Source organism: Pyrus communis, chromosome 9 (assembly GCF_041283825.1).
Source record: "Pyrus communis isolate YQ-2024b chromosome 9, ASM4128382v1, whole genome shotgun sequence".
Classification (NCBI taxonomy): Eukaryota; Viridiplantae; Streptophyta; class Magnoliopsida; order Rosales; family Rosaceae; genus Pyrus; species Pyrus communis.
Window position 1 is genome coordinate 25,802,123 of NC_142573.1, and position 25,842 is coordinate 25,827,964.

At 35.8% G+C, this 25,842-nt stretch overlaps 2 protein-coding genes and 1 pseudogene across 3 annotated transcripts; 2 read left to right on the forward strand and 1 right to left on the reverse strand.

The window, feature by feature from the left end:
• The first annotated feature begins 4,558 nt into the window (after nucleotides 1-4,558).
• Nucleotides 4,559-7,895, forward strand: LOC137740085 (uncharacterized). The gene is made up of 3 exons (XM_068479884.2): nucleotides 4,559-5,142; nucleotides 6,741-6,978; nucleotides 7,432-7,895. Exons 1-3 carry the CDS (start codon nucleotides 4,849-4,851, stop codon nucleotides 7,584-7,586), a joined length of 687 nt encoding a protein of 228 aa, XP_068335985.2. The 5' UTR covers nucleotides 4,559-4,848; the 3' UTR covers nucleotides 7,587-7,895.
• Nucleotides 7,896-13,407: 5,512 nt separating this feature from the next.
• LOC137740748 (BTB/POZ domain-containing protein At2g13690-like) lies at nucleotides 13,408-17,548 on the forward strand (annotated as a pseudogene).
• LOC137741071 (transcription repressor KAN1-like) lies at nucleotides 17,362-24,939 on the reverse strand. Of its 2 annotated transcripts, none has more exons than XM_088700774.1 (6): nucleotides 23,402-24,939; nucleotides 23,179-23,255; nucleotides 22,598-22,643; nucleotides 21,926-22,100; nucleotides 18,920-19,016; nucleotides 17,362-17,827 (listed from the first exon to the last, which is right to left on the reverse strand). In XM_088700774.1, the coding sequence occupies exons 1-6, from the start codon at nucleotides 24,219-24,221 to the stop codon at nucleotides 17,714-17,716; spliced, it is 1,329 nt and encodes a 442-aa protein (XP_088556900.1). In that variant the 5' UTR covers nucleotides 24,222-24,939; the 3' UTR covers nucleotides 17,362-17,713. The 2 variants fall into 2 exon arrangements, with proteins under 2 accessions (XP_088556900.1, XP_088556899.1); XM_088700773.1 differs by having other exon boundaries at nucleotides 18,920-19,019.
• Between the last annotated feature and the right edge of the window lie 903 nt (nucleotides 24,940-25,842).

The window sequence follows — 25,842 nt, forward strand, 5'->3', positions numbered from 1 at the left end:
CCTCCCTTGAATCATCCTCAGTATCAATAGTGTATTTTCATGGGTTGTCTGCAATTGCAGGTCATGGGAAGCAAGCAATACATAGTGGCTGAAGAAAAAGAGGGGATTAAAAGATAGCTTCAGAGAACTCTTGCCCCATTATTAAAGAAGTCCATTTTTTTTTTCAATCAGTGAAGATGTCCCGATGGTGCTTCTAAGCCTAGAAACAGAATCTTGATATCCGAAATAAAATCAAATTTTCATAGAAAAGGATGAGGTTTTAAAACCTTAAATTAATTCGCATTAAATTCTTAAGCATGTCCTTGATTGACAAGAAAGCTTTTCAATGGCTTGTTAATTAGCTTTCATCCAAGGCATTGTAGACCTCGAAGAGATTTCATGTGTTTGTGTTATTAGGGCTCAAAGTCTGATAGTTTGTTTTCACGATTACAGCTAGCTAGGGTTTTTTCCTTTTTTAAATTTATTTTTAATTTTCCAGATTTTATGTTTTTCAGTTTTGTTTTTATCATTAATATTAGTTTTTTTCTTTCTTTCAAATATCATTAATATTAGTTAAAATCCACATAAGTATCCATTCATTTAATGAATAAATAAGAATTGTTGGATGTTATAAAATCTAAAGGCTACAAAGAAGAGTAAACATATATGTAAAACTATTTGTCCCTTGATCCTATCCCTATATATATATAACACAGAAAAACTAACATTTATGCATGAGACCTACAACAACTCTTGGAGTAAAACTCAAATTTTAGGTTCTAAACCTACCCTAACTTGCTCCAACCCTAGGGCCAAATATGAGTTTTAATCCAAACCCATTTTTGGTTCATGCCATAATTCTCCCCTGAGTTAGTGAGCTGATCCAAATTTAAATACAACGGCTAAAAGAATTAAAAAAAAAAAATTCTTTCATGTGTTTCATATTCTTTCATAATGTTTAAAGAGTTTCATGGTTTCACTTTAGTGATTGTTCAATATTTATCGGAATCTGAATATTTTTAGGTTACAATGTTCATAAAATTAAATTATGATAGTCTACATATTTATTGTTTTGTTTTTTTTTTTTTTTTTAAGTTACAAAAAATTACCCTAAATTCATTGTTTAATAATCTCGAACTAAAATTTCGGTTTCTGGATTAAAAATTTTAGGTTTAACCTAAGGGTTGGAGATGGTTTGACAAAGAGAAGTCAATTTTCTAGGGCATAAAATTATATAGCTGTAATATAATAATTAGACGTTATTACATTACAATATTTGAGGAAAGTTGGGGTTCCAATATAAAACTAATTGGCAATATGAGAATTAGGCCAACTTACTTATAAAGTCATGCAAGGTCCCTTCTCTCATCAATGTGGGATTCATTCTTGACACGCTCCCTCACATGTGACGAATTTTTAAGCCTAAGACGTGGACAACACAAAAGGGGCGACGTGGAGTGCATGTAGCCGGCGGGCTTCACACTAAGACAACATGCTCTGATACGATGAAGAAAGTTGATGTTCTACCATAAAACCGATTGGCAATATGAGGAGTAACCCAACTTACTTATAAATCCATGCAAAGTCTCATATCTCATCAATGGAAGATTCATGCTCAACAATATTAAGGTTCAAATAAATGGTACCGGTACTATTTTCTTATGAAAATATTATTAGAAAATTCAAGACAATTATGAAAATATTATTTGAAACTTTACTATGGTTACCCTTGATTGAGCACTAATTTTCTTATGACGAAAGAAGTTTCAAGTTCAATTATTGCTACTCTCTATAATTTGTTTAAAAAACAAATAAAAATCTAGAACTTTTAATTTGAGTTTAATGTTAACTAACATACCTGATCAAGAATCAATTAGGATAATCACAATTTATATACCACATACAATAAAAATCCTGAAAGATAAAAATTATTTACATAAACTTCAAAGTTATTAACATTATGCGAAAGTGCGATGAGTAGGAAAAGAAGAGAGTGATATTCCACAGTGGGTCTTATGTGTGAAAGCGAATCAATCACAACGATTGTTTACATGAAGAAACTAACCTAATATGATGTTACAGTTAAGTACGTAGTACTGCATGTCACTTATATGTGATAGAAAATTAAATAATAATATGAAAGTGATTGTCCAAAAAGTAGACCCATGCACTGTTTAGTAATCAGTGTCCTCTATCCGATCATTTTCAATTTCGATCTTATACTATAATTGTTTCGTAACTCGGATTGAAAAAACTCAGTTTGAAATTGGGACCACGATTTGCTGGATCGATCAGTAGAGTGAGTATCCTCCATTGATTCGATCGTTTTCAGTTTCGATCTTGTACTATATTTGTTTTGTTCATTTAATACAGAGTAAATAGTCTTAACCTCTCGCTTGAAATTTTGGGACCACGATTTGCTTGATCGATCAGTAGAGTTCTTACTTTGTAATTTACTAATTTTGGCTTATCATTTTGGTCATAGCATTGCCTTTGATTTCGCGTCATAAAAACAACCTCTTGCTACCTGTTCCAATAATGAAAGCAATTTAAATAAGTAAAATTTAATGACGTCTAGTTTTTATTTGGTTAGCATCGCATCTCCAACTAGGGATGGGCAAAATACCCGCGGTTATGGGTAACCGCGGTTACGGTTATGGGTAACCGCGGGTACCTGCCCATTTAAACTTCACGATTACGGTTATGGGTAATCGTTTAAATAAATAAACAGTTACTAGTGAATTTTAAATGGGTGGTTGGGTATTAATCGCGGTTAGAAACGGGTAACCGTTTACCCATTTATTTTATATATGTAAAATTAACACAAACCACGTTCTCGGTCCAATAATACTTAGCTTCCAATAAATTAGCAAGGAATTCATCGATCCTTCTCTCAATAACATTGTTGCAGGAATGATGATTCTCATCCGCAATGAATTGGCCCAATTAATTTAAAGGGAGACTTTGGATACGGTCTTTAGTTATGAATATTCTTTAATTCAAAATCACAAAAAAAAAAAAAAATTGATATTAGGCTTAATAACATTAGTAAATTTCTTCGATTAAACTTGACATGGATACATTTTACAATCAAAGAAAAAAGAATGTACCCATATAAATTTAAAAATGGATTAAAAAAAAATTGAATAGATGTTATATAAAAAAAATGGTACATTTTACATATAACAAAATAAAAAGTTTTACATGAATAGGTACATATAATTAGCATGGGTACATTTAGCAAAAATAAAAAGTACAAATAAAAAAATATATATGGGTACAAATACAAATAAACTTTAAAAAATATGGGCACAAAAAGAAATTAATATATGGGTGCAAATTAAAACTGAAAAGAAAATTGGTACAAATTAAAAATGGGTACAAACAAAAACTAAAAAATATATGATAAAAAATTTAGTCAAAAATATAAATATATTAATTGTAACATTTTTAACATTAAATGAATATATTTAGAAATAAAAAAATATTTTATTATTGAAATAATTAATGATGTTATTAATACCCAAGGACCTTGATCAAAAATTGAAAAGGAATAGGATTGTAATCAACGGAATAGCAAAAGGAAGGATGAGAACCTAATTTCCCCTAATTTATATTCCTTGCGGGTAACCGTGAAATTGACTGAAATGTCTTCAAAACAATTTTCGTAACCCAATAATACTTAGCAATATTATATTACCTTCATTGGTAACAGTTAAAATTATCGTCCGTAAACTATTATTTCAATTATTGGAATGGTATAAGGACTTAAAAAATTAAAATACGGAAATGTATGATGAATGTACCTATAATGGTATTTAATTGTCAAAAAAAAAAAAAAAATTATGACAATTTTTTTTTTTTTTTTAAATTTTCAAGTTGTTAAAAAACATGACGGGTGACAAAGGGGTAATAGTAATAAAAAAAATAAAAAAAAAGATAAACGGGTTAAAAAAGGTAAATGGGTAAACGGGTATTAAACGGTTACGGTTAAATAGGTATGCGGTTATGGGTATGGTTAACCGTTTAGGCAATTACCCAATGGGTAAACGGTTATGCGGGTATGAGCATAAACAGTTATGGGTAAATAACCGCGGTTACTCGCTCGCCATAACCGTTGCCCATCCCTATCTCCAACTGTCGCATCGCATCTCGCATCTGCATCTGCATCGCAACTCGCGTCTGCATCCGAATATAGCCATCTAGTCCGCTTAGGCCCAACGTTGATGCTAGGCCTCATCTTGCCGTCCAACTAGCGCCTAGCATTTTTTAGAACCTTGTATAGTATTACAAAGGTAGGTAGGTAGGTAGCTAAGTTTTAACTTTAGTTGGTAGGGCGAAGACAATCAATATTTAGGCTTTACTAAAAAGCTTTAGGAGACGGAAGAATGTAGTAGGGCAAGAATAAATATGTCGGGCAAGGTTTTGGCGCCTAGAAGAAAATTGTGACTAATCAAGGTATTAAAGTGATTGTCGTGTGATGAAGCTTAGGCTAAGTGAATATAAATAGTGTTTGAAATCTATTCACTACTATTTGGCTTGTAAGATTATATTAAACAGGTCAATAGCTACTCGGATCAGTAGAACTCCTCTTTCGTCATTCGTTACGATTGCGTAGAAAACTATGATTGGGACTTGGGAGTTGTCCAGAACCACCTTCTATGTTCACCCATAAAGGGGCACAACCGTCCTTTTCATAAAGAAAACTAAATAAGCCCGGTAATTTCTGACCGTTGGGCCTTCCGTCGAGTCCACCACCTGGACCCATAATCATCATCAGAAACAGTATTATTCCCACTGCCAAATTCGCTAATCGCCTTATCAGATTTGCTCAGTCCTTGCTCACTCAACCGTCCGTTAAGTCCCCCAATGGCGGAGCCGTACGGAACCAACGGCGGAGTCCACGTGGACGTTACCGACAACGACGGCGAGATCCACACCAACCGGGAGGAGACTCTCTACGGCATCTTCCACCGTCTGATTGTTGAGATCCTCTTCCCCGCCTCCACCAGTGCCGGTGCTGCTGCTCCGCTGTTTCAACGGATCAAAACCTCTCTGGCCAAGAACGGTCCGTTGCTTCACGAAGCTTCCAGAAACAGTGGGCGAAACGTTCTTCTCTGGACTCGGAGGGGGAGCCCTCTCCGTGCACTGCTAGTCATCTCTGTGAGTATTGTCGGTGATCTTAGCTTTTGAATTAGTTGTACCTTGTGCTTTGATTACTTGTACATTGCAATCTAGGAAAGATGGAGTTTATTTATTTATTTTTTGTTTCCAGAGACGTGTGTGCTTATGAAGGTTGTACATTTTGCATCTGGGGTTTGTACATCGATATAAAAGCAACACGATTTTTTTAGCTCTGGAAGTAACATTTTGTTTGTTCTAATGAAAATTCTTTTATGTTCCGGTGTATGCTATGCACGATGTGCGTCAAGGGGATTCAGTGGCCAAGGTTCTCGGTGTATAGTATGCTCCGGTGCATTCTAGAAAATCCTGTAGTTGAGAAGAAGGAAAAGACGACGAAACCCTTTTTTCTTTCTTTGTCACCCCGGATACGCTTAAAAAAAAAAAAAGGTTGATAACTATGGTGGCGGAATTCATCCACATCAAAATTTTTGCGCGTTATAAATTTAATGGAATAGAGGGTCAATTCATCAATGGGACACAAGGAAAAGCTCATAATTTGGAGTCCCACTGGGCATTCTGCACGACATTTCGTTCACATTGTATGAAGGTGGCTTACAAGGAAATCAGGGACAGATGTAGGAGTGGGACTTATTAGTGTCTTTCTTCCCATTGGTCTGTGATGTGTACAAATGAATGTGAATGTCTCGATTATCCGCTGCTTCATTGTCCCATTGCATTGACCTTGTATATTGTGGGGGTGGCCAAGTTTGTTATTGGATGGAAAAGGAACTAAAGAGCAAGTTGCTTGTTGAAGGGCTGGCATTGCAGACTTCCATTCAGGGATTTAACAACTGTAGAAAATATAGAATCTGTGGTACACGATGATTACAGACGAATATAGTGCTTTGGGAACCTTAACCTTTTCCTTAGAGATGCCAGGTTTGGATCTCATTTGCTTAGGATGGCGGTTAATGACAGAAAAAGGAGAGGAAAGAGGCATTACAAGGGTATTCACAGGGACTGAAGTGTCATAAGAAGCTAAAGATGAAACAGTTGATAAATCTTCCATAAGAACTGCACGTAAAATAGAGGAAGAAGAATTAGAAGAACAAGATGAAACATAAAGTAGAATAGAAGTCGAAGAATGTATTGTTGTTAGAACAATTCAAGGAAATTCAAAGAAGTGAATACTTTGTTAGGGAAAAAGTTACCTGTAAGGATATCCCTTGTTTCATTATGTGCTCAGTCAGGATCAACTTACTGAGATATTTCCCGAAGCTTTGGCTTCTGCTAGATTTCTCTTTGCACTCCCAGTTTGCGGGGGCATGATAGACAACAGAGTTCACGCAAGACATTTTATGTTATGCATATTATTCCTTGTAGGATCTTATTGATATTCCTCTTCATGTTTAATGAGTCTTCATGAATAATAACTAATCACCACAGAAAATGTACTTACCCTCAAATTCTTTTCCTATTGTTCTTGGTTTTTCAATTAATTTTATTAGATCCATTCTAATTTTTCACTTGCTGTGATTCCAACAAGTCTAATTTTTAAATGTAAGTGCTGATATCGATTGATATATTAGATTGATTCAAGTCGACACTTGAGTTAACAACTGACTCTTTTGATGCAGGTTGGCACGATTACTCTTCTTGCCTTGACAGGGTTGCTTGTCTTCACGCTTTTCTTTGCGGCAGCAACTTTCAATGCCGTTGCTATCTCTCTCCTACTTTCTCTGGCAGCTGCAGGAGGATTCTTGGCCATTTTCTTTGCCTGTGTAACAGTGATATACATTGGAGCGTTATCAGTGGCTGTTTTTGTTATTTCCGCCACAACAATATCTGCAATTGGAGCTGTTCTGATAGCTGCAGGTAGGGCTAGTTAACCAATTAACCATTACTTCTCCTACCTCTTTTTAGTTTTTAATACCTAACCCCTACATATCTAAGGACAACCTTATTGCCTAAAAGTGTTATATAACCAGAAGTATCGCATTTACGACTATATTGATGGTAGGTTTCTAAATTTTCAACCACTATACTTATCAGGCCTACGCATATGGATGAAAATTACTTATCAGGCCTACACATGGATGAAAAAAGTAGTTAGTTTATCTACTTGAGAAGGACCAATTGACTGACTTTGTTTTGTTTCTGTTGAAGTGTTTGTGTGCCCCTTGGTACCGATTTCCCAGGCTTCAGATCAGTTCATGTCCTGTATAATACAATTTATTGATGGCTGATGGATCTATATTTTGAATTGTCTATAAATCCACTTCCTATTGAGTCAAGGTTCTTATCATTTTTCTTTGTTCCCCTAACTAGGTTGGATTGGATTCTTTTGGATCATGTGGCTGGCAACAAAGAAATCTCTAGGCCTTGCTAAGCAATCGTTGAATGTGACTGGTTCGGTGATTTCATCTTACTCTTACGGTAGGCATGCTCGCCATCATTCAGCGATAGGTAAAGCTTCCGATTGAAGAATAATAAAAAGAAATTGTCCGATTGAAGCATATACCAGGTTTCTAGGCCCTTCCTGAGATCTATGACAACGTCGTTTCTTATCTGCAGTTTGATACATATTTGTTGGACTACTATTAAGGCAAGATAGGCCAGCTATTGTATAGGTTTTACCTAGTTTGTCTATTTTCTTGTCCATATGCAACTACTATGTATTGGCCAATTTTGTATAATTAAACGTAGCCACTCTTCCCTCGAGGACTTGTGATCTGTTCACGAACTTCACGTATATAGCAATCTGCAGCTTGGGTCGTTTATTGCTCGTATAATGCTGTATCGTTCTTTTTTTGGTCTGTACATGTATGAACAGGCTGTGTTAGGAGCACTGGGTATCATTTGTTTGGATTCCAGTTAACCAGTCCATGTGGTATACTGCTCGTGCTCCGGGTACATGGAAAAATCTCGCATGGAGATGAACACTGAGACTAGTCAATCAGACAATCACACCTAGCATTTCTGACTGACTTGTTTAGATATCAATTAGTTACAAAACAACAAATCTTGATACCCAAGAAATCTCGTCCAATAAATAAGCCGCAAACAAAACCCTTTCTGAAACTTAACTTTTCTCACTGCACCGTGGATGTCTTCCCCACTTTGTCTTCTAGGCCCTCCAGAGCTCCAGCAGCCTGACTCCTCCACAAACTACCAAACCCCGATCAGGTTCACCACCTGTGAATGCCACCGTTGATGTCTTCCCCGCTTTGTGTTCCCAATGAGTCAAGGTTCTTACACTCTGCCATCACACAAACTTTAAGTGATGGAGGGTTTAATTGTTGCGCCAGAGGTGTCTGGATTGGTTATATAGGTTCAAATAAATCTTCCCTTTCTATTTTCATTAACTTGAGGTTATAGTTTAGCAAGTGCATTGTTGACTTCGAAACTCTGTGGATGGAAAGGAAATTATGAGATTTAAACATAAGGTTTTGAATCATTTGACATTAAAATCTTACTAGAATTGGAGGATGCAAAAATATTGGGCATAAATGTGTGCATGAACCTAATATTATATTTCTTAACTAAGATATGCTCCTAATTTTATAAATACCATCACCATCTCAAAGCCATGTAGCATTATAATCAGTAGAAATCGAAAGTAAAATGGCCTGTGGTTATCTCTCTCTCATTACCAAGAATTTAATCGTTGCAGTAGCCATAGTCATCATCTTCTTTTCACTCGGTATGTAGTCGATATATATGTTTGACCTTTAATTTCTTGCATTTTTCTTAAGCACCAAATTAAGTTCCTGTTAAGTATTTTGATGTTTTCAATTGTTTTTCAGTAAGCGCTGAAATAATATGCGAGGGATATTGTGAAGATATTGCTTGTTGCAATGCCTTTTTGCACGAGAGATGGTTATAAGGGAGGGAAATGCTATCCACCATTTAACCAATTTAATTTGTTGTTGTGAAAAATAATAGTGGCCTTGTGTATTGAGGGATGGGCAGGGACAGGGTAGAAGGAATCCCATTATAATTTCTGTTGTTGTAATAAACTCCCTTTGAATAAAACTAATGATTATTCTATAACGTCTTCTTGTTTTAATTATTTTCTTCTTTAAAAGAGGTATTCGGTTCGATTTTTGCCAAATGCGAATTTAAATCACATTATTGGTAGCTCATTGTGAGGCTAAGCCCACACTCTCTCTCTCCCTTAATGCAGATAATATCAATTGTTAAAAAAAAAAAAAAGAGTTCTTTGATAACGATATGCATTCCATTATAATTTATGTTATTGTGTTGTAATAAACTCCCTTTGAATAAAACTAATGATTATTCTATAACGTCTTCTTGTTTTAATTATTTTCTTCTTTAAGAGAGGTATTCGGTTCGATTTTCGCCAAATACGAATTTAAACCACATTATTGGTAGTCCATTGTGAGGTTAAGCCCACACTCTCACTCCCTTAATGCAGATAATATCGTTTGTTCAAAAAAAAAAAAAAAAGTTCTTTGATAACAATATGCATTCCATTATAATTTATGTTGTTGTGTTGTAATAAACTCCCTTTGAATAAAACTCTTACTTTAGTTCTTTTTTTTTTTTTTTTTTTGATACAACGATATTCTACCTTAAGAGGTGAGATATATAATATTATACTCCAATGGGTGGATATATTCTACTCTAATATCTTTTTATTTTAGCTTTATCTATCAAAGTATGCACCTTATGATCATGTTTGAGTTTACCAATGACATGGTCACTAAGCCATAAGCAATAATGAGAAAAATAAGAGATAATGGATGTGACCTTGTACTAAAGAATGCTTCCATATTATGATAATTAAACAAGATATTGTTGTACATGATAAATTAAACCAAGTTGTTAAGAGTAGTGTGCTCACCTCTTGCACCATAGTTCAAATTTGTTGGAAAACATAAAAGAAAGTATTTTATAGATTTTATTTAACTAGGATTTGATTTGATTTCGTTTGGGTCTCCTTGTCTTGTGGACAAAGGTTTGATTTTACTTATTTCCTGTTATGGCTCCTTTGTAATCATATAAAAATCCCTTATGAAAAATAATAAAGTATTATGAAGTTTGTGAGGTTATTAGAGAACTCTCAATTTACCAAAACTCTTTATTTTTCAACTTGGCATCAAACCAGAGTTCGATTCTTGGTCGAAATTTGTTGTAAGCACTTCCATGTGGGTGCACAAAGTTAATTTGCTTCATGCACAACTAGGCCATGAACTTAAGGGTGAAGGTTATCTACAATTTTTCAGAAGAAGAATTGTCTCCGTCATGAAAGAAGATTAAGGAAAAATTTGGAATGAAAAGATACGACAGATAAAATGTTGTTGTCAAAACTCAGACAGAGTCTGGATTGGTTTAAACACGTATTAGCCAGATTGTTGCTTTCAGACTTAGTGCCATGAATGATTCCTGAGAAAGAAAGAATAGGCTTGCCATTGTTGGAGGGTGCCAACAGACATTGTTTGTGTTTGAATATGTGAAGATGTGCGTTAATCTGACATCTTAACTATATGATTGTGCACCAGGTGAGATGTTAGATTGGTTAAGTTCTTTTATGTGCCTCGATCTAATAAGGACTTAAAATTCAGTATAACTTCATGTATACTTGCCTAAAAAGTGAATGAAAGTGAAATAGAAACTAAAATGGGGAGCATAATATAATCATTTCATTGATGGAGCCAAGATTACAAACATTCACAAAAGTAAAATCTATGCCGATGGGCTGAGATATATAACTTGAATTTTAAATTGACTGAAAATATAAAGAACATAATAGATAAATTCTAGCAAGACTCACGCCATGAAGGGTAAGATAATTTAGAAAAGTCCATTGAGATCACCGTTTTCGGATAGGACTTAGTACAAAACATACGCCTTGTAAAGGAAATCTGGGTGGTTGGAATTGCTTATCAACCAAATCATACCATGAGGTGGCATAGTTGAAATTTTTTTAGGTCTTAGTGATCTTAGGCAATGTTATTTCTTTGAAAGAAGGCTTTGAGGTTGTAGCTGAAGAGCTAAGATAGTTTTGCTGAAGAGTAATTGGGTTTGTGCTGAAAAGTAGTTAGGTTGATTGAAGAATCCTTCATGGTTTTGTTTAATTGTAGAGATTGTATTTGATGAATGTCCTAAAATTGAGGCATCTGGCTCCATTTATAGGCAAGGGATAGAGAGCATATTTTCAAAGGTAGGGAAAGAAAAGAAAGAAAGGAGAAGAAGTAAGAGAAAGCTGCACAACCTGTTTTAATAAACAGGATTTTGCTTGACAAAATGGTTTGTTGGGCAATGACGAAAACATGTTGAGCAAATGAAGTTTCGGTGGTTTTTTTGACAAGTCATTGTTACACTTTGCTCAATGAACCTTATAGTTTAACCGATGAAACACATAGTCGGCAAGGTCGCATAAGTGGTGTAAACTTGCAAGTGCACAAGAATATCGGAATATAATGGCTTACTCCAAGTGTCATTCCCACGAAGATTCTTACTTAATCAATATTTGATAACCTAAAGAAAATCTAATGAAACAAACACCACTTATACTCAATCTAAACTAAAGATTTCAATGAAATTGTAGAGAATTGTTTTGAATATTTGATTTTTAAGCAAACGAAAACAATATTAAAAAGAAAAGTAAACAGAAAGTACTATGGGATAATAACGTTGAAAATTGAGATTTGACAAACAATGGTGAGAATCTAGGGATTCAAAATCAACCACAAGCAATCTAGTTTAGGTTTCAATGCATTGAATAGATCTTTTGATTCTTTAGATGGTAATTCCCATATCTAAGTTGTCAGGCACATTAGACCACAGTTTTCCTTAAGTGAATGATTTTCTCCTAGTTTAGGCAGAGGTCATATATCCTAACATCCAGTCTATCCTGGTTATGGCATAAATTTAACAAGTAGGACTCTTTATGCTCTAGAAAACAAGGGAACCAAGCAAACCATTATTCTTTGTCAAGCAATAATGTAATTTACCACACCTAACCACAAGAAGCTAATTGACTTATATTGCAAGTTTAGCCTCAAATTCATCTTCCAATCTTACTAGTTGCAAAGTCCTAAGGTGATCAATCAGAGAACTCAAATAAAAAGTAACTATTCAAACAGTGATTATGCATTCATCTGAAAGAAACTAGAAATCTAATCAATAACATTAAAAATCATAAACATCCATGCTAGGGCATCATCCTAATCCTAGAAAAAGAGTTTAGTTACTCATAGAATATGAAAACAAATCTTAAAAACATGAAAAACTTTCGAACGATGAAAATGGATAGGATAGATGGTTGGCGGCTGTGACCTTTCCTTTTCTCCTTGAACTCGAAAATCACATTCCCCCAAATCTGGTCCCCCAAAAGTCCTTTTTGTCTTCCTTCTTTTTGTCTTGAATAAATGTTGTAATCCTTACTTGAATAAGACTCTTTAATTCTATTCTTACTTGGATTGGTATATTGATGATGTGGTGCACCAAACTAGTAAATATATTAACTATAAACCTTTTAGGATAATGTTGAACTCTTCTAATAGCTCTCCATTTGCTTTGCACGTTTCCTTTGATTAAAATTTGTAAATCTGAAATCTTTTTGCAAATCCCATGTAAGCATTGCTGGCAGAATTCTAGTATAAGAATCACTATAACGTCTTCTAGGAAACTTGGAATCATGAACCTTAAAATTCCTCTGAAAGCTAACTTCCATATCTTTCTAATGGTACAAGGCTCAACAGTTGGTTCATTATGAGGAATTACAGTTTAATCCGTAAAGTTGTCTGAACTACACAAAAGCTTCTGCTTCCATCATGCTAAACTCATTTCTATCGCAAAAGTGCTCATTTTTCTTCTTTCTTCATCTTCACTCTTTAAATCTAAGAAAAACATTAAACTAAGTGAAACAAACTAAATTCACTAAAAAACATAACAAGAATCTAAACTAAAGGGCATGAGAATGTATGTAATTATAGTTATATCAATAAGCTAACGTACTGAATTTTCTTTGTGCAAGATACGACGTAATAAACGCTAAAGTTTTCCTTGGAGCCAAAACATTGCCAAACAAAAATACTTTGTCTAGCAAATTGTTTTTGTTGCTTAAAGCATCTAAAAATAAAAACTTAAACGTTGACCACTTTTGCCCGATTAAATCTTTTTTTTATTCAGGTAAAGTTTGTTTGCCTAACCAAATAAGGTTCATCGGGCAAATGATAATTTTTGGTAGTGGAGGGATTTGAATTTTTGGATTTGAATGATGGATAGTTAGGTTGAATGAAAGGAAGAGAAAATTTAAGGAAATGAGTTAATGTAATGGCATTCGTTGCCAAATTTGGTTGTGCTATAACTTTTGTGCGCCTCTTAGTCGAGATACACGAGTTCCTTTTCTATGAGTTGGTATATATTAGGATACCCTAGAAATTGTATTGCAGTAATGTAAATACTTAAGTGGAATATATGGCTGTACTAGTCCAAGGATGTTTTTTTCACCAACAAAATCTAGAGTTGTCTTATTTCATGAAGTGACGACAACATATTGTTTATCCTTTGAAAATGTATTTTATGTGTGTATACGTATATATGTGTGAAGTCTAGACTTATATAATTTCTTTGTCATTATTCATTATTTTAATTTGTACCACACATGCTCGAATTAGGTTTTAGGAGTTACTCTGATTATGGGTTGTTGTTATTGGAAACAAATATTCAAGGTTGTTGCATATCACCTCAAAGGTTTGTTCATGTATATGCATTTCATGCTTAAAATTTTCTTTTTGTCTAGTGGTCATGTCTTGTCAAAATTTCTTGTTGCTTTCACTCAAGCTGGACACACATATTAAGACAACCCACATGGGCTAATTGAGAACTTTTTCCTGATAACGGCTTTGTAAAGATTGGTTTTTGACTTGACACGTGTCCCTTGGTCCCCTGAAATATTCATGCCTTCCATAAAAAAAGGGTCATAGGCTTCATTTGTTCATTGGTTAGATAGTTTAGATTTCTAAAAGTGCATTAAAAAGTTTTGAGCTTCCTCTTGTGTTCTTTACTAGAAACCCTAGCTGCATAACCTTTTCTCATGCATTAAATTTGTGTGTCAACTCTACAGTATATGATTTCTGGTTTAACGTTTGGATCATTCTAGGTCTAGATCTCAGTTTCAAATCTTCATATAGACCTTAGATTGGAATCTCATTTAGTTTCCCCCTTCAACTGTTTGACTAGAAACTGACTTGTCATTTGAAACTACATTCCATATCATCTTCAGCATCACATAATTTGTTTTGGATGTGTTGCTCATAGTGCCATAAGGTGATGAGCTCAGGAAATGAGTACATCCTGTGAAAACTGAATTTGTCTCCATCACGTGCAAAATAAGGTTGCACAAAGATAAAGTTGCTTCATGGATTAGATCTAGGAAATGAGCTTGATGTGGTACTTTATAGGGTAAATTACATTTTACCCCCTCAGGTTTGTGGTCAATTTCAATTTCTTACAACATCTTTAAAACATTTCAATTTTATACATTTACTTATTATTTAATTTCAATTTCATACATCCGTTGGAAAATTTGTTAAGTTAACCGTTAAATGATGATGTGACAAATATGAGGTTCCTATTTGTGCTGACGTGGCTAAACACTTAATAAAATTTTAAAAATATAAAAAAATTATATAAAAAAAAAAACCCAGAATTCCCAGACCCACTTCTCCTTCTCCTCCTCCGCAACCCCCCAAAAACCGATCCCTTCCTCGCAACTCTCCATCCCATCCCACCCCATCCCTACCTCCCCCGTAACCCTTCCATTGCCCTAGAACCCTAATGCCCAAGATGATGTCATCCGCCACATCAGTCTGCGGGTTATGTCGACCCCTTTTGCTCGTATTTCCCTCCAACTCCTCTACACCCCAACCTCACCTCCGCCATAACCACCATGTTGACGATGATCGACCTCTTTTCAATGGCTTCGAAGTTTATCTTCGAGGATTGCATTCGATTCTGCCTCCGATTCCTAGAGGCCGTCCCTTGGACCCAAGATGATGAAGCTCGAGTGCTTGCCCTAATCCCTCAGCTGAGCGAAGACGAAGCCAAAGATCTCATCACTAGGGTTTCTGGAACCCCCAATTTAAACGAGGAGATGTTGTACGGTCTTCTCCTCGCATTGATTCACAACCCGAGCATGAAGTTCGTTAAGGCCTTCGTCGAAAAATTGCTGCAGAAGTTTGGGTCCAGAGATCTGGTCAAGCAAGTTCTGGATTGGGCATTTTAGGCCACCTTCAAGGTCGTCAAGAAGTCTATGGAGGAGTACACGAGTCCCGGAGTCACAGCGACCATGAGGAGACTGAGGCCATCCAGAGGCTCAACCTCCACACCATAATGACCAATGGGAAACACCTGGTGTGGCTCGTGGAGAAGATGATCAAGCTTCGAGTCGCGAACTCAGCCGTAAAGGTTTGGAGTGAGCAGCCTGCTTTCGCTGCCTTTTTGCAAAGGACTTTTCGGGATGATGCATGGAAAGCATCCTGGTTTGCTGCCTAGCATCCTGTTCGCTGCACTTTGAGGCTTGCAAATGCCGTCCCTGCTGGAACCATTTTGGTTCATGCTCAGGTACTATTCCCATGTGGTTTTTTATTTATTTATTTTAATATTTTAAAATTTTTATTAAGTGTTTAGCCACGTAGCACAAATGTGGTAGCCACGTCAGCACAAATTGGGACCCTATATTTATCACGTCATCATTTAACGGTTAACTTAACAGATTTTCTAACGGATGTATGAAATTGAAATGTTTTAAAGATATCGTAAGAAATCAAAATTGGACCCGAACCCAAGGGGGTAAAATGTAATTTACCCTACTTTATATGAACCTTATGTGCACTAGTGGATTGGACTCGGTAGAGTCCCTGGTTTTTTTAATGTGCTTTGGAATTTTTTTAGTCTCATTTATGTGAGATTGAATACTGTCACTACTATGCTTTGGAATTTTTTTTTAGTAGTTTAAATTTATCAAACTAACTTTTTTTGTAATGGGTTGAAATGGTTACTTGCGGGTAAACTTAATAAAACCTGTTCATAATGGTTTTTCAATGTATGATCCGATAATGACCTAATTACTTAACGTATTGACCTGAAATTCATTATTTTTGTGTCGTTTTAGGTTGAATTAACAGGTCGTATAAAAAATTGCCAAGTCTATCTCCCACAACATCCCTCTCCTCTAGTCCTTCAACTTTGTCGAAATATCCTGATCTTCCTCCTCAATTTTTATTTATTTATTTTCTTTAAAAAGGGGGACAATTAGTGGCAAGCCACGGTTATCCACCCCTTCCGGGGGCCAGAAAGACTAATAGAGGCATTTTAGCTTCCCCCTGGCTACAAGTCTAGCTTCCATTCCAGCATCGGGTTTCGAACCCGAGACCTCCAGTTTTTAGTTGAAGGAAGCCTCGCAATTTGCCCTTTACCATTGGGGCAACAGCTCGTGGATTCTAATCAATTTTTATGGAATATTAACAATATGCTAATCAACTTTAAATTTTTTTAATAGATTCAAAACCCTTATAAATTCAGAAAACTAATTTTAAGAAAAAATTTTGACCGCAATTTAACTAAAAGGATGACATTGGCTAACTCTCTCAAACATTAGAATTAAATTGGCTAAATTAAAAATACATGAACTAAATTGGCCAAAGGGATACAACACAGGGACCATTTTGACATTTAAGCCTAAAGATAAAGTAAAATTAATTTATGAGCCAAACTCAAACCAAATCAAGCTGTATCACAAAAAAGTATAAGTTGTTTACGAGTTTTATATATGTTGAACATATCAAAGTTCAAGCTTGGCTCAAATTTTAAAGGAGCCTAATTTATGTTTTGTTCTAGCTCAATTCATTTCAATTACGAATTGAGGTTGAATAAGCTAAAAACAAGTGAACTCTTATAACCCTAGTTGGAGCAATGAATCCGCATTTTTTTTATTTGATGGCCAAAAGTACGCTATCACCTCATGCGACACTAGAACTGCATGGGGAAGAGAAGATATAATCAAATAAATAAATCTTCCGGATTAAGAAAATTTTGAAATTGGTAGGGACAAACACCATGGCTAATTAGCTATAGCAGAGTTTTAATCGTTACTGTATCAGTAGCCCAGCCAACTATGGTTGGATACAACAAGTACTTGGGCAACAACAAAGACGATGTCAAACTAATGAAATACAAGCATTTCTGGTAAAGAAAAAAACCCACTGCCAACAGTTACAAGTATGATGTTGTAAACTCTCATTTTATCAAACACAAAAATCACGAATTTCCGTCTAACTTACACTGATTTTTGCACGAAACCAAAGCTGGAATTCACCAGGAAAATTCCAAGTTTCCGGCTGACATGGATGGCTGGGATATACATAGCCATAATGGGTTTGAGGAGGTGAAACAAACCACCATTGTTATGTGATTACTCCCAGTTAAAGGACTAATGAAACTTAAGCAACTACATATGATATAGCCGCTCGTCATAGAAATCCTAAAAGAATTTCTATCCACTCAAATAACTCAACTAACCTCTTCTAACACTTTGATTCCAAGAGAGTAAGTAAACCATGAAAAGATGGAAACTGAATCAGTCATGTGCTTTGCCATTCCAGTCCGGTCTGCCTAACGTGAACTCCAAGCTTGGATTTCTGGTATCAAAATTAGATCCCAAATAGCTCTTCAGGTTGTCTGAATCACATTCCTGTAAGACATCCAGGAGTATGTTATACCAAAATTTATGCATTAAATGCATTGGTGTGCATGTGAAGAGATGCTCCATGCGGGAGAAAAGTTTTGATGGGACGACCTTATGAGTCTTTGTGTTTCTCTCTCATCAGACTAGATCATATGATGACAAATACAAAAACAAGTACTATAAGGCCCAGATAATTGCTTTCGATTCTAATGAGTATAAAACAGAAAGTGGAAGGTGGCTATGTCGGGCAAATGGAGGCCTTAATGACCTCAAGCAAGGGACGCACAGTGGCGATGGTGGCCATTTGGAACTGAGTAAATGAAGATTGCATGGGAGAGAGGGGATATACAATTTTTTGGGCTCAGAAGGAAGCTAGGATTTCGTGTTAGCTTTTGAAGAAAATTGAGGTCTCACCATAAAATCAATTGACAATATGGGAAGTAGCCCAACCTCTTATAAGTCCATGCACTCCTATCAATGTGGAATTCATTCTTAACACGCCCCCTCATGTGTAGCGAATCTTCGAGCCTAACACGTGGACAACACAACGGGGTGACGTGGAGCACATGTGGCCGTTTGGCTTCACACGTGAGACAACCTGTTCTGATACCATGAAAAAAATTGAGGTTCTACCATAAAACCAATTGACAATATGGGGAGTAGCCCAACCTCTTATAAGCCCATGCAAGGTTCATCCCCCCATCAATGGGAAACTCATTCTCAACAGCTTTTAGAGTGTACGAATGTGTGGAATGTGGGATTGAGTTTATGCTTTATTTTGGTCTAGAGGCAAGAAATGGGCTCACATCTCACTTTCTTTTTGGTTGTCAAATATGAAATTCCTAACCGTTTGTGTGTGGTTGGTATGCATAAACTTTTCTTTTTAACTTTGTCTACGTTAGACTGAGATTTGCTAGCAAGAAGGAAAAATGAGCTTCGTCAATCTAAATGAAAATCATCACAACTTTTAACTTTTATAGGTCCTAATGGGCTACTATGCATGCTCTTGCACGAATGCTCGTACGGTGGATGTTCTCTATACAGGCGTTATTGAAGTTGGTTAAATGATTATGAAAATTGAAAACATTGATTTAGTACCTGAATTTTATGACCAGACATTTTCTGTAATTGGGATGATACTGCTGGTATTTGCCCGTCCATGTCATGAGAATTAGCATGTGGAAACTCCTCTCTACTACAGAGATTAATTTCATGGAGAAAAACAACTTTAGCACCAAATTCAAATCAAATTTCAAGTGATATATATAGCACAAAAGATCAATATATAACATATTGTCCCGTTATATGATGTGTGGAATCTTTTAGACCTTTATGGCAACTAAAACTAAACCTTCCGTAAAGTTGAGGAGAAGGTCTCCAGTAAAAAGGGCCACTCGTTAGGCTAAGTTTTGGGTTCACTATGCCTCCACCAGCCATTTAACACAAATGTTGTTGTCTTGTAACACAATTTTCACAATCATGTTAGTTCTTATAAAGCACGGCCCACTATTTCACACTCAACCTTCATCAACCATTCGCTCCAAAGGTTCATGGCGATCCTTATAAAGTACGGACCATTCCTTTCGGTCATTGCTTGAATAGTCACTGTTAGAATATTCATGTTCAACAACTGAAAGCCCCAACTCAAATATCACAAAAGAAGAACATTATTACAAATTGAAAACGAAATAATGTCTCCTGAATTTTCAAATAATTACCTACTCTAAGCACAATTCATAAAGGAGAATTCTCAATACACTCAAATCTCACAAACTAGCAAAATTCAAACCCTAAATCCCAAATAGTCAAGCTCTACCAAACATAGGAAGGTAAAGGACGGATTAACTTAATGACGGGTGCACAGTTTAGCCTAGGGTACCATAAGAAACATCACATAAACCTATTGTAAATTCCAAATACTCCAAAATAGACTATACAATAGAACTCTAAAAGATGAACTTGGTGAACTTAGCTATGATAACTAGCAGACGCTCCAAAAGATTCAGATAATGAAATAATAATGTATATCGAACTAAAATTATGCATTTTATAATTTTATTTACATTCATCAACTTTCTAAATAAAATGCCTTATTAGTCTTTAATTTAGTATCTAGCTAAGCCCATTTAAGCTACCATATGAGTAAAGCACAGACAGAATAATGTTGCATTCGATTGTGGTATTCCTGGGGCCACAACCAGGATTCTCCCAAAACTAGGCAAAATCGGGCATGATGAGGCACAAGAAGAATGACGTACATGCTTGACGTGACACAAGAGATGATCTCTTCTAGCTTAAATGAGTTTCAGGATTTCTTCAATCAATGCACATACCCCGCCATTTTTCGGTCTTCTGATAACTCAAGTGCTGAGAGAGTACACGTGTTGCACGTATAGTTAGTTGTTAATTACTATTTTGTTATAACTAGTTAAGCATTAGTTCATTAACTCTCTTGATTAATAAGAGTTGGTTGCTTTACTATCTGGGTATATACCTACTCATTGATGTACTGATCACTACCATGTAATCATTCTTATTAGATACCAAATATAGAGCTTTCAATTCTTTCAAAGGTTTTCTCAATCTGCTTGCTTTCATTCTCTAAATCTTCTAGTCACCATGGTATCAAAGCCTAGGAAAGATTTATTCTCCTCACTCATGGCGAGGATTACAAAATTCAATTTAACGTATCTAACTTTACAATTGACTCATCTAAATCCTCTATAAATTATGCATAAACCCTTGTCAATTCATCCAACTGATCTTCTATTTGCAACTAACTTTACAATTGTTGAACGAGTTGAGTTAATTAGTGCGTCTGAGCATGTTTAGTAGCATATCCACAAGTAATTCTCCTGTATATGTAGCTATAGCTGGTGGGATAGAAGTTACAGTTAGCTCCCTAACCTAATAGCCATGATGCCGAGGCTATACTACTAGTCGATCCACATGCCAAGAGTGGCATTGGAGCATATCTCTCCGTTATTAGTTGTGATCGCCATTCGCATACTTCGTCTCCATAAATTTCACATTCCTGCCATGCATGTATTGGTTATTGTCCTCCGAATATGGCACCTAGTTAGATCATCCCAAAAGCCGTATGGGCAACTAGCAGGACTCAAGTTGCTACTATTGGGTATATGATACGTCGGTATGAGTGCGCATAATTAAGGAACACTTCCCTCAAGAGTTTGTTGCTCTGAGATTTTCTTAAATTTAGTTTATTCAAAGAAATAAACTATTAAAACGAAATACAAAAATAAGACTTTATCTTTTTGTTTTAGTTAAAGAGAAGCCAAAAGACATTTGAGATGATATGTCAAGGGTGGAGTACAGTTTATAAAATACATATAGTTATTCGAACTTCGGAAAAAGGTGGGGAGCAAGAGCAAGAGGGAATGACATTTTTGGTCATATATTGCAATGTCTTCGTGGAAAGAATAAGAACCAGATTATAATATCAGTAACATAAGGAAACAGCTCTCAAGTTAAATTAATAATTCTCAAGAAAACAGAAAAAGTGTAACTGTATTTGCTTTCTGTTATCTCAGCTAACGATTCTGATTGTGTTTGCTGCTTTTTCTTTAAAACCCATCAAAGCTGATGCCACAAATCTGATTATTTGAGCTGGAATTTTTTTTAAAGGAAAGAATATTGATCTAAAATTGTTTCTTTAGTTTATTTGTAATTTTGTATAATGGAATATATTGTTTTATTCTTACTTTGATTTTTGTCAGTGCGAGTCTTAGCTATATTTTAATAAGAATTCTTAATCAACCAAAGAAAATCTTGCAGAAGAGAAAAGACGAAGAAAGAGGAAAATAACCAACAGAAAATAAAGCAAAAGCTGCTTGGCCACAGCCGGGAACCCTTTTATTCTTTAAAAAAATGGTGGACGTGGTTTTGCATTAAGCTACATAAGGTACCATGCAAAAGCAAAGAAGGGAATCACCTATAGTACGGTTATAATTTAAGTTCCCCCACACAAAAAAAAAAAAAAAAAAAAAAAATCACAATTAAAAAGTTCAGGCATATATATACATATAGCATCGTATATATAACATTAGAGAGAGAGAGAGAGAGAGTGTGTGATGAGGACTCTACCTTGACGAGTTACTCCAAAGAGTGGTACTGGAAGTGTAGTCCACGTCTGGTCTCACAGACTGATCAGACGGTCCTCGTTGCTCCGGAAACTGTTGAGTATTGTGTAGTCCATGATGATCCGTTGCGCTGCTAATCGGAGAGAGTATGTCGTCCTCGCCAGATCCATCCGATTGCCCTTAATGTCAAGGGAAAACAAATCAAAATTAATCAAGTTACACCCGTATTAATTATTTCTATTTAAGCGATATGTACAATGTACATTGTATTATTCGAATATGGTACAATAATATTATGTGTATATGACATGATGACATGATGTCTTCATGGAATGGAAGCACGGGATGCATGTGAGTGCATATATGTATTAGCAAACTAGGTTTTATGGTCAAATGTTGACTACACACACACACACACACACACACACACACACATAGATATACATATCCCTAGCTAGCTCTATCTATCTACGACAGGGTTTAGTACAATTAGAAGGAAAATAAATAACAGGAGGAAAGGAAAGCAGGAGGAAAGGAAAGCAAAGATTTATAAATTTGTGCGGTAAAAAATTAATGTGAAGTGAAGGGTAATAAGTAAGAAAAAGTTAACTAGTTAAGGCTGCTAAAGGAGCAAAAAATCAGAAAAAGAGGTAAAAGGGTTAGCAATACGAATTACCTGAAGAAGCTGCAGGCTTGTCAGTGGTCTTAACAGTTCGATACATCTGCAAAAGTCATCGGCTATTTAATTAATAATAATTATAAATTCAATGTCTAAATAAAAACTCACATAAAAATCATAAAACTATTCCCCTTCCCATTAATTAATCACCTAGTTAATATAATTCAGATCTCTTAATTTGTAGCTAGGTTTCTCTCTCCGCGGGCTTCTGGGACTGTCTTGGTTTCCATGTATGAATTAATAAAGATGGAAGGACGACACATTAATCACGAGGTTGATGTTGGATAAGGAAATAATTATATGAACAATACTTCATTATTGGGAAATGATGGCTACTTTTGTCTGTTTTATGACATGCATTTGTTTTTTAAAATTTACTCTGAAATAAAGCAGACACAGAGAGAGGGAAGACAGTACTGTAGTAGTCCAGAAGTTTCAGACAAACTCAATACAAATATCATAGCTTACTACTCTTTCGTTCGTTCATTCACAGCTCCGCATTGGTAACCGTGCCACATGAGAGAGAGAGAGAGAGAGAGAGAGAGAGAGAGAGAGAGAGAGAGAGAGTAGCTTGCTACCTGTAAATGGCTCTTGACATGAGCTAGAGTGAGATCCTTGACATTCATGAGCTCAAGAACTGACTTTGGAGTAGCTCCTTAAAATCATAACAAAAATTTAAGCCAGAAAAAGAAGAAAATTAAGAACAAGAAATGAAGGAATTAAAAGGGAATTACTTCTTTTTTTTTTCCAAATATATATTAAGAAATGAAGTAAAAAAGAGGGGTTTGAATAATTGATTACTTTCATGGCCACCAAGATGCTCAACAGCATGAACAAATCTACCATGGAGAGTGCTTGTCCATCGCATCCTCGGAGCTCTCATACTCCGCTTTGTCGGTAGCTTTGGCAAGAATCTCGATCTCATAATACCATGATGAGAACCCTCAGAAATAGGTCCAACTCCTCCAATTCCATACTGATTGTGATGATGAAGATGGTGGTGGTGGTGCAGTTGGTTGTTTGATTTAAACGCATCCACTGGTGAGAACCCGGTAAATCTTGACATGAGCTCCAAGCCGGTGGCTCCTCCTCCTCCGAAATAAGGTGTAGACTGCGTGTTATGGGTGGCAGCTGAAGGAAAAGGATGGTTAAAGGAAGGTGGAAGAGGTCCTGGGTAAAAGCACATCTTGGAATCCTTGTGATGATCTCTTGTGATAATATTGTCCATAGGCAAGAAAGGGAATGAACGGTTCTGATGATAGACAGGAATCCCTTTAATCGGCCTTAAACGCTCCGATGATGAGACATCAAGCAGCGAAACGCCGTGATTTAAGTGGCTTAAATGACTGTTGGAACTGTGAAGATGAAAACTTTGTTGTTGATATGGGTTTTGTGGTGGTTCTTGTTCGTGAGCTCCGCCGGTGAAGCATCGCCCAAGGGATAGCCCAGTGTGAGCTTGGGTAGTGGGATTTTGGGGTTCATTAGTGGTTTTATTATTGAAAATTGATGATGAATTAGAGGAAGTAGTGTTGGGAGGACTAATATGAAGAGAAAGATCAGGAATTTGAGAACTAGTAGTTCCGGTTGTAGAGGGTTCTATGAAAATCCCTTCCAAGGGCATTTTCTGATTCGCTACTTTACTAAACCAAATACTAGCTAGCCTCTCTTTTCTTCGTGAGTGTAGAAAATTGAGGAAAATAATTAAAGAAAAAGGTAGAGGTAATTTCTTTTGAGCTTCAAGATATTTGGGGGAGATTTGGTTCTTTTTTTCTTTCTTTCTTTTTTTTTTTTTTTTTTTTTTTTCAAAAGAATATGCGGAAAGCTAGCTATCAATTAAAGAAGAAGGCTTGAAGTGTTGTGTGTGTGTGCTTTGAAGGCCAAATTATTGAGTGCAGGAACAAGTTAAAAGGGTTACCGAGCTAAAGCAAACAAAGACAGCAATCTTCTGGAACAGACATGCTCGAGAGAGAGAGAGAGAGAGAGAAGTCATGGAAAGAAAAACCAGAAAAAAAGAGAGAAAGTCTTAAGTTATAGTATTTGGGTTTGGTTATTCTCGAGAGTATATCTTGGAAAATGACACTAGAAGAAGAAGGAGAAAAGAAAGAGCACAAGGTCCCTCACTCTCTTTCCTCTCTCCCCTCTCTGGTCAAAACCCATCAAATGCACCAAAAACTATGGTCCCTTTGGGTTTCCCTGCTCCGGAGACGACGGGATTAAAAATATTAGAGAGAGAAAGACACCCTCTTCCTGATTCCTTTCCCCCCACCCTCTTCGCTCCTTGGTTCTCTTCTCTCTCTATTTTTGTAATTTTTTATATACCTTTTTGTATTTTTCACAGTACAGCAGTCAATAGAACATATATGCATATATATAAACCAATATAGGGTTTGTACTTATTAGCTTAAATTTTCTACATATTGGAAGCACATAATATATATAATAGTAATAAAAACAAAATATTTTGTCCCTGGATTTTCCAAATTCTCGTGAGATTCTGAAATTATGAGTGTGTGATGATAAGATAATATTGAAAAATATTGAGGCATTGACCTTATGATATCTGAGTGAGCTAGCTAGCTAGAGACCCACAAAGGGGTTTTTGTTTGCTTGCACATTGTATACCTCGCAAACCCTAATCCCACGTTAATTATTTTACCGTCTAATTCCCCCCTTACATCCCTCCCAGATAATCCCTTCTAATCTCTCACCAACCTTGTCTGCCACACATGGCGCTTTTATTATGTCTTTCTCCGACATGACTCTCTCCTTTCCAAGCCCACCATCCTCCTCCATCTTTAACGATCTCCACTCTTATGCTTGCAGCTAGCTAGGGTTTTCAAATCCAATCCTTGAGCATAAAAATAGTAACATAGACTTAGATTTAGTCAAGCTGGCTAGTATATTTCACCACTTGTATCCGAATTCCTCCGTCTATCTCTAATTTAAATGCATTTAATATGATTATTTTTCTCACTTGTCAAAAAAGAGTATAATACTGGCAACTAGTTACATCCTTGATTAATTACCTATTTCCTTATCATACTAATCTTTTACTTGAATATAATTGACAGGGTTTTCAGTTTACAACCGTGCCACCCTCTCCATCCACCCTAATTCTTACTACTGAAATTGAATCACTCATCCATAAGTGGTGTTTTTTGTGGTGCATTAAATTATGAATTGATTATAGTAATTGTCGTGGTTTCGATTTATTGGAGCAGGTTTCTATCACATCCTCCTCC

Bases quoted from the DNA above. Each gene is read 5' to 3' on its own strand.
- LOC137740085 (XM_068479884.2), top strand. From the start codon at position 4,849: ATGGCGGAGCCGTACGGAACCAACGGCGGAGTCCACGTGGACGTTACC. The intron at 5,143-6,740 runs GTGAGTATTGTC...CTTTTGATGCAG, and splicing joins GTGCACTGCTAGTCATCTCT to GTTGGCACGATTACTCTTCT. The intron at 6,979-7,431 runs GTAGGGCTAGTT...TCCCCTAACTAG, and splicing joins AGCTGTTCTGATAGCTGCAG to GTTGGATTGGATTCTTTTGG.
- LOC137741071 (XM_088700773.1), bottom strand. From the start codon at position 24,221: ATGCCCTTGGAAGGGATTTTCATAGAACCCTCTACAACCGGAACTACT. The intron at 23,256-23,401 runs GTAATCAATTAT...TATGATTTTAAG, and splicing joins GCATCTTGGTGGCCATGAAA to GAGCTACTCCAAAGTCAGTT. The intron at 22,101-22,597 runs GTAATTCGTATT...CTTGACATTAAG, and splicing joins CAAGCCTGCAGCTTCTTCAG to GGCAATCGGATGGATCTGGC.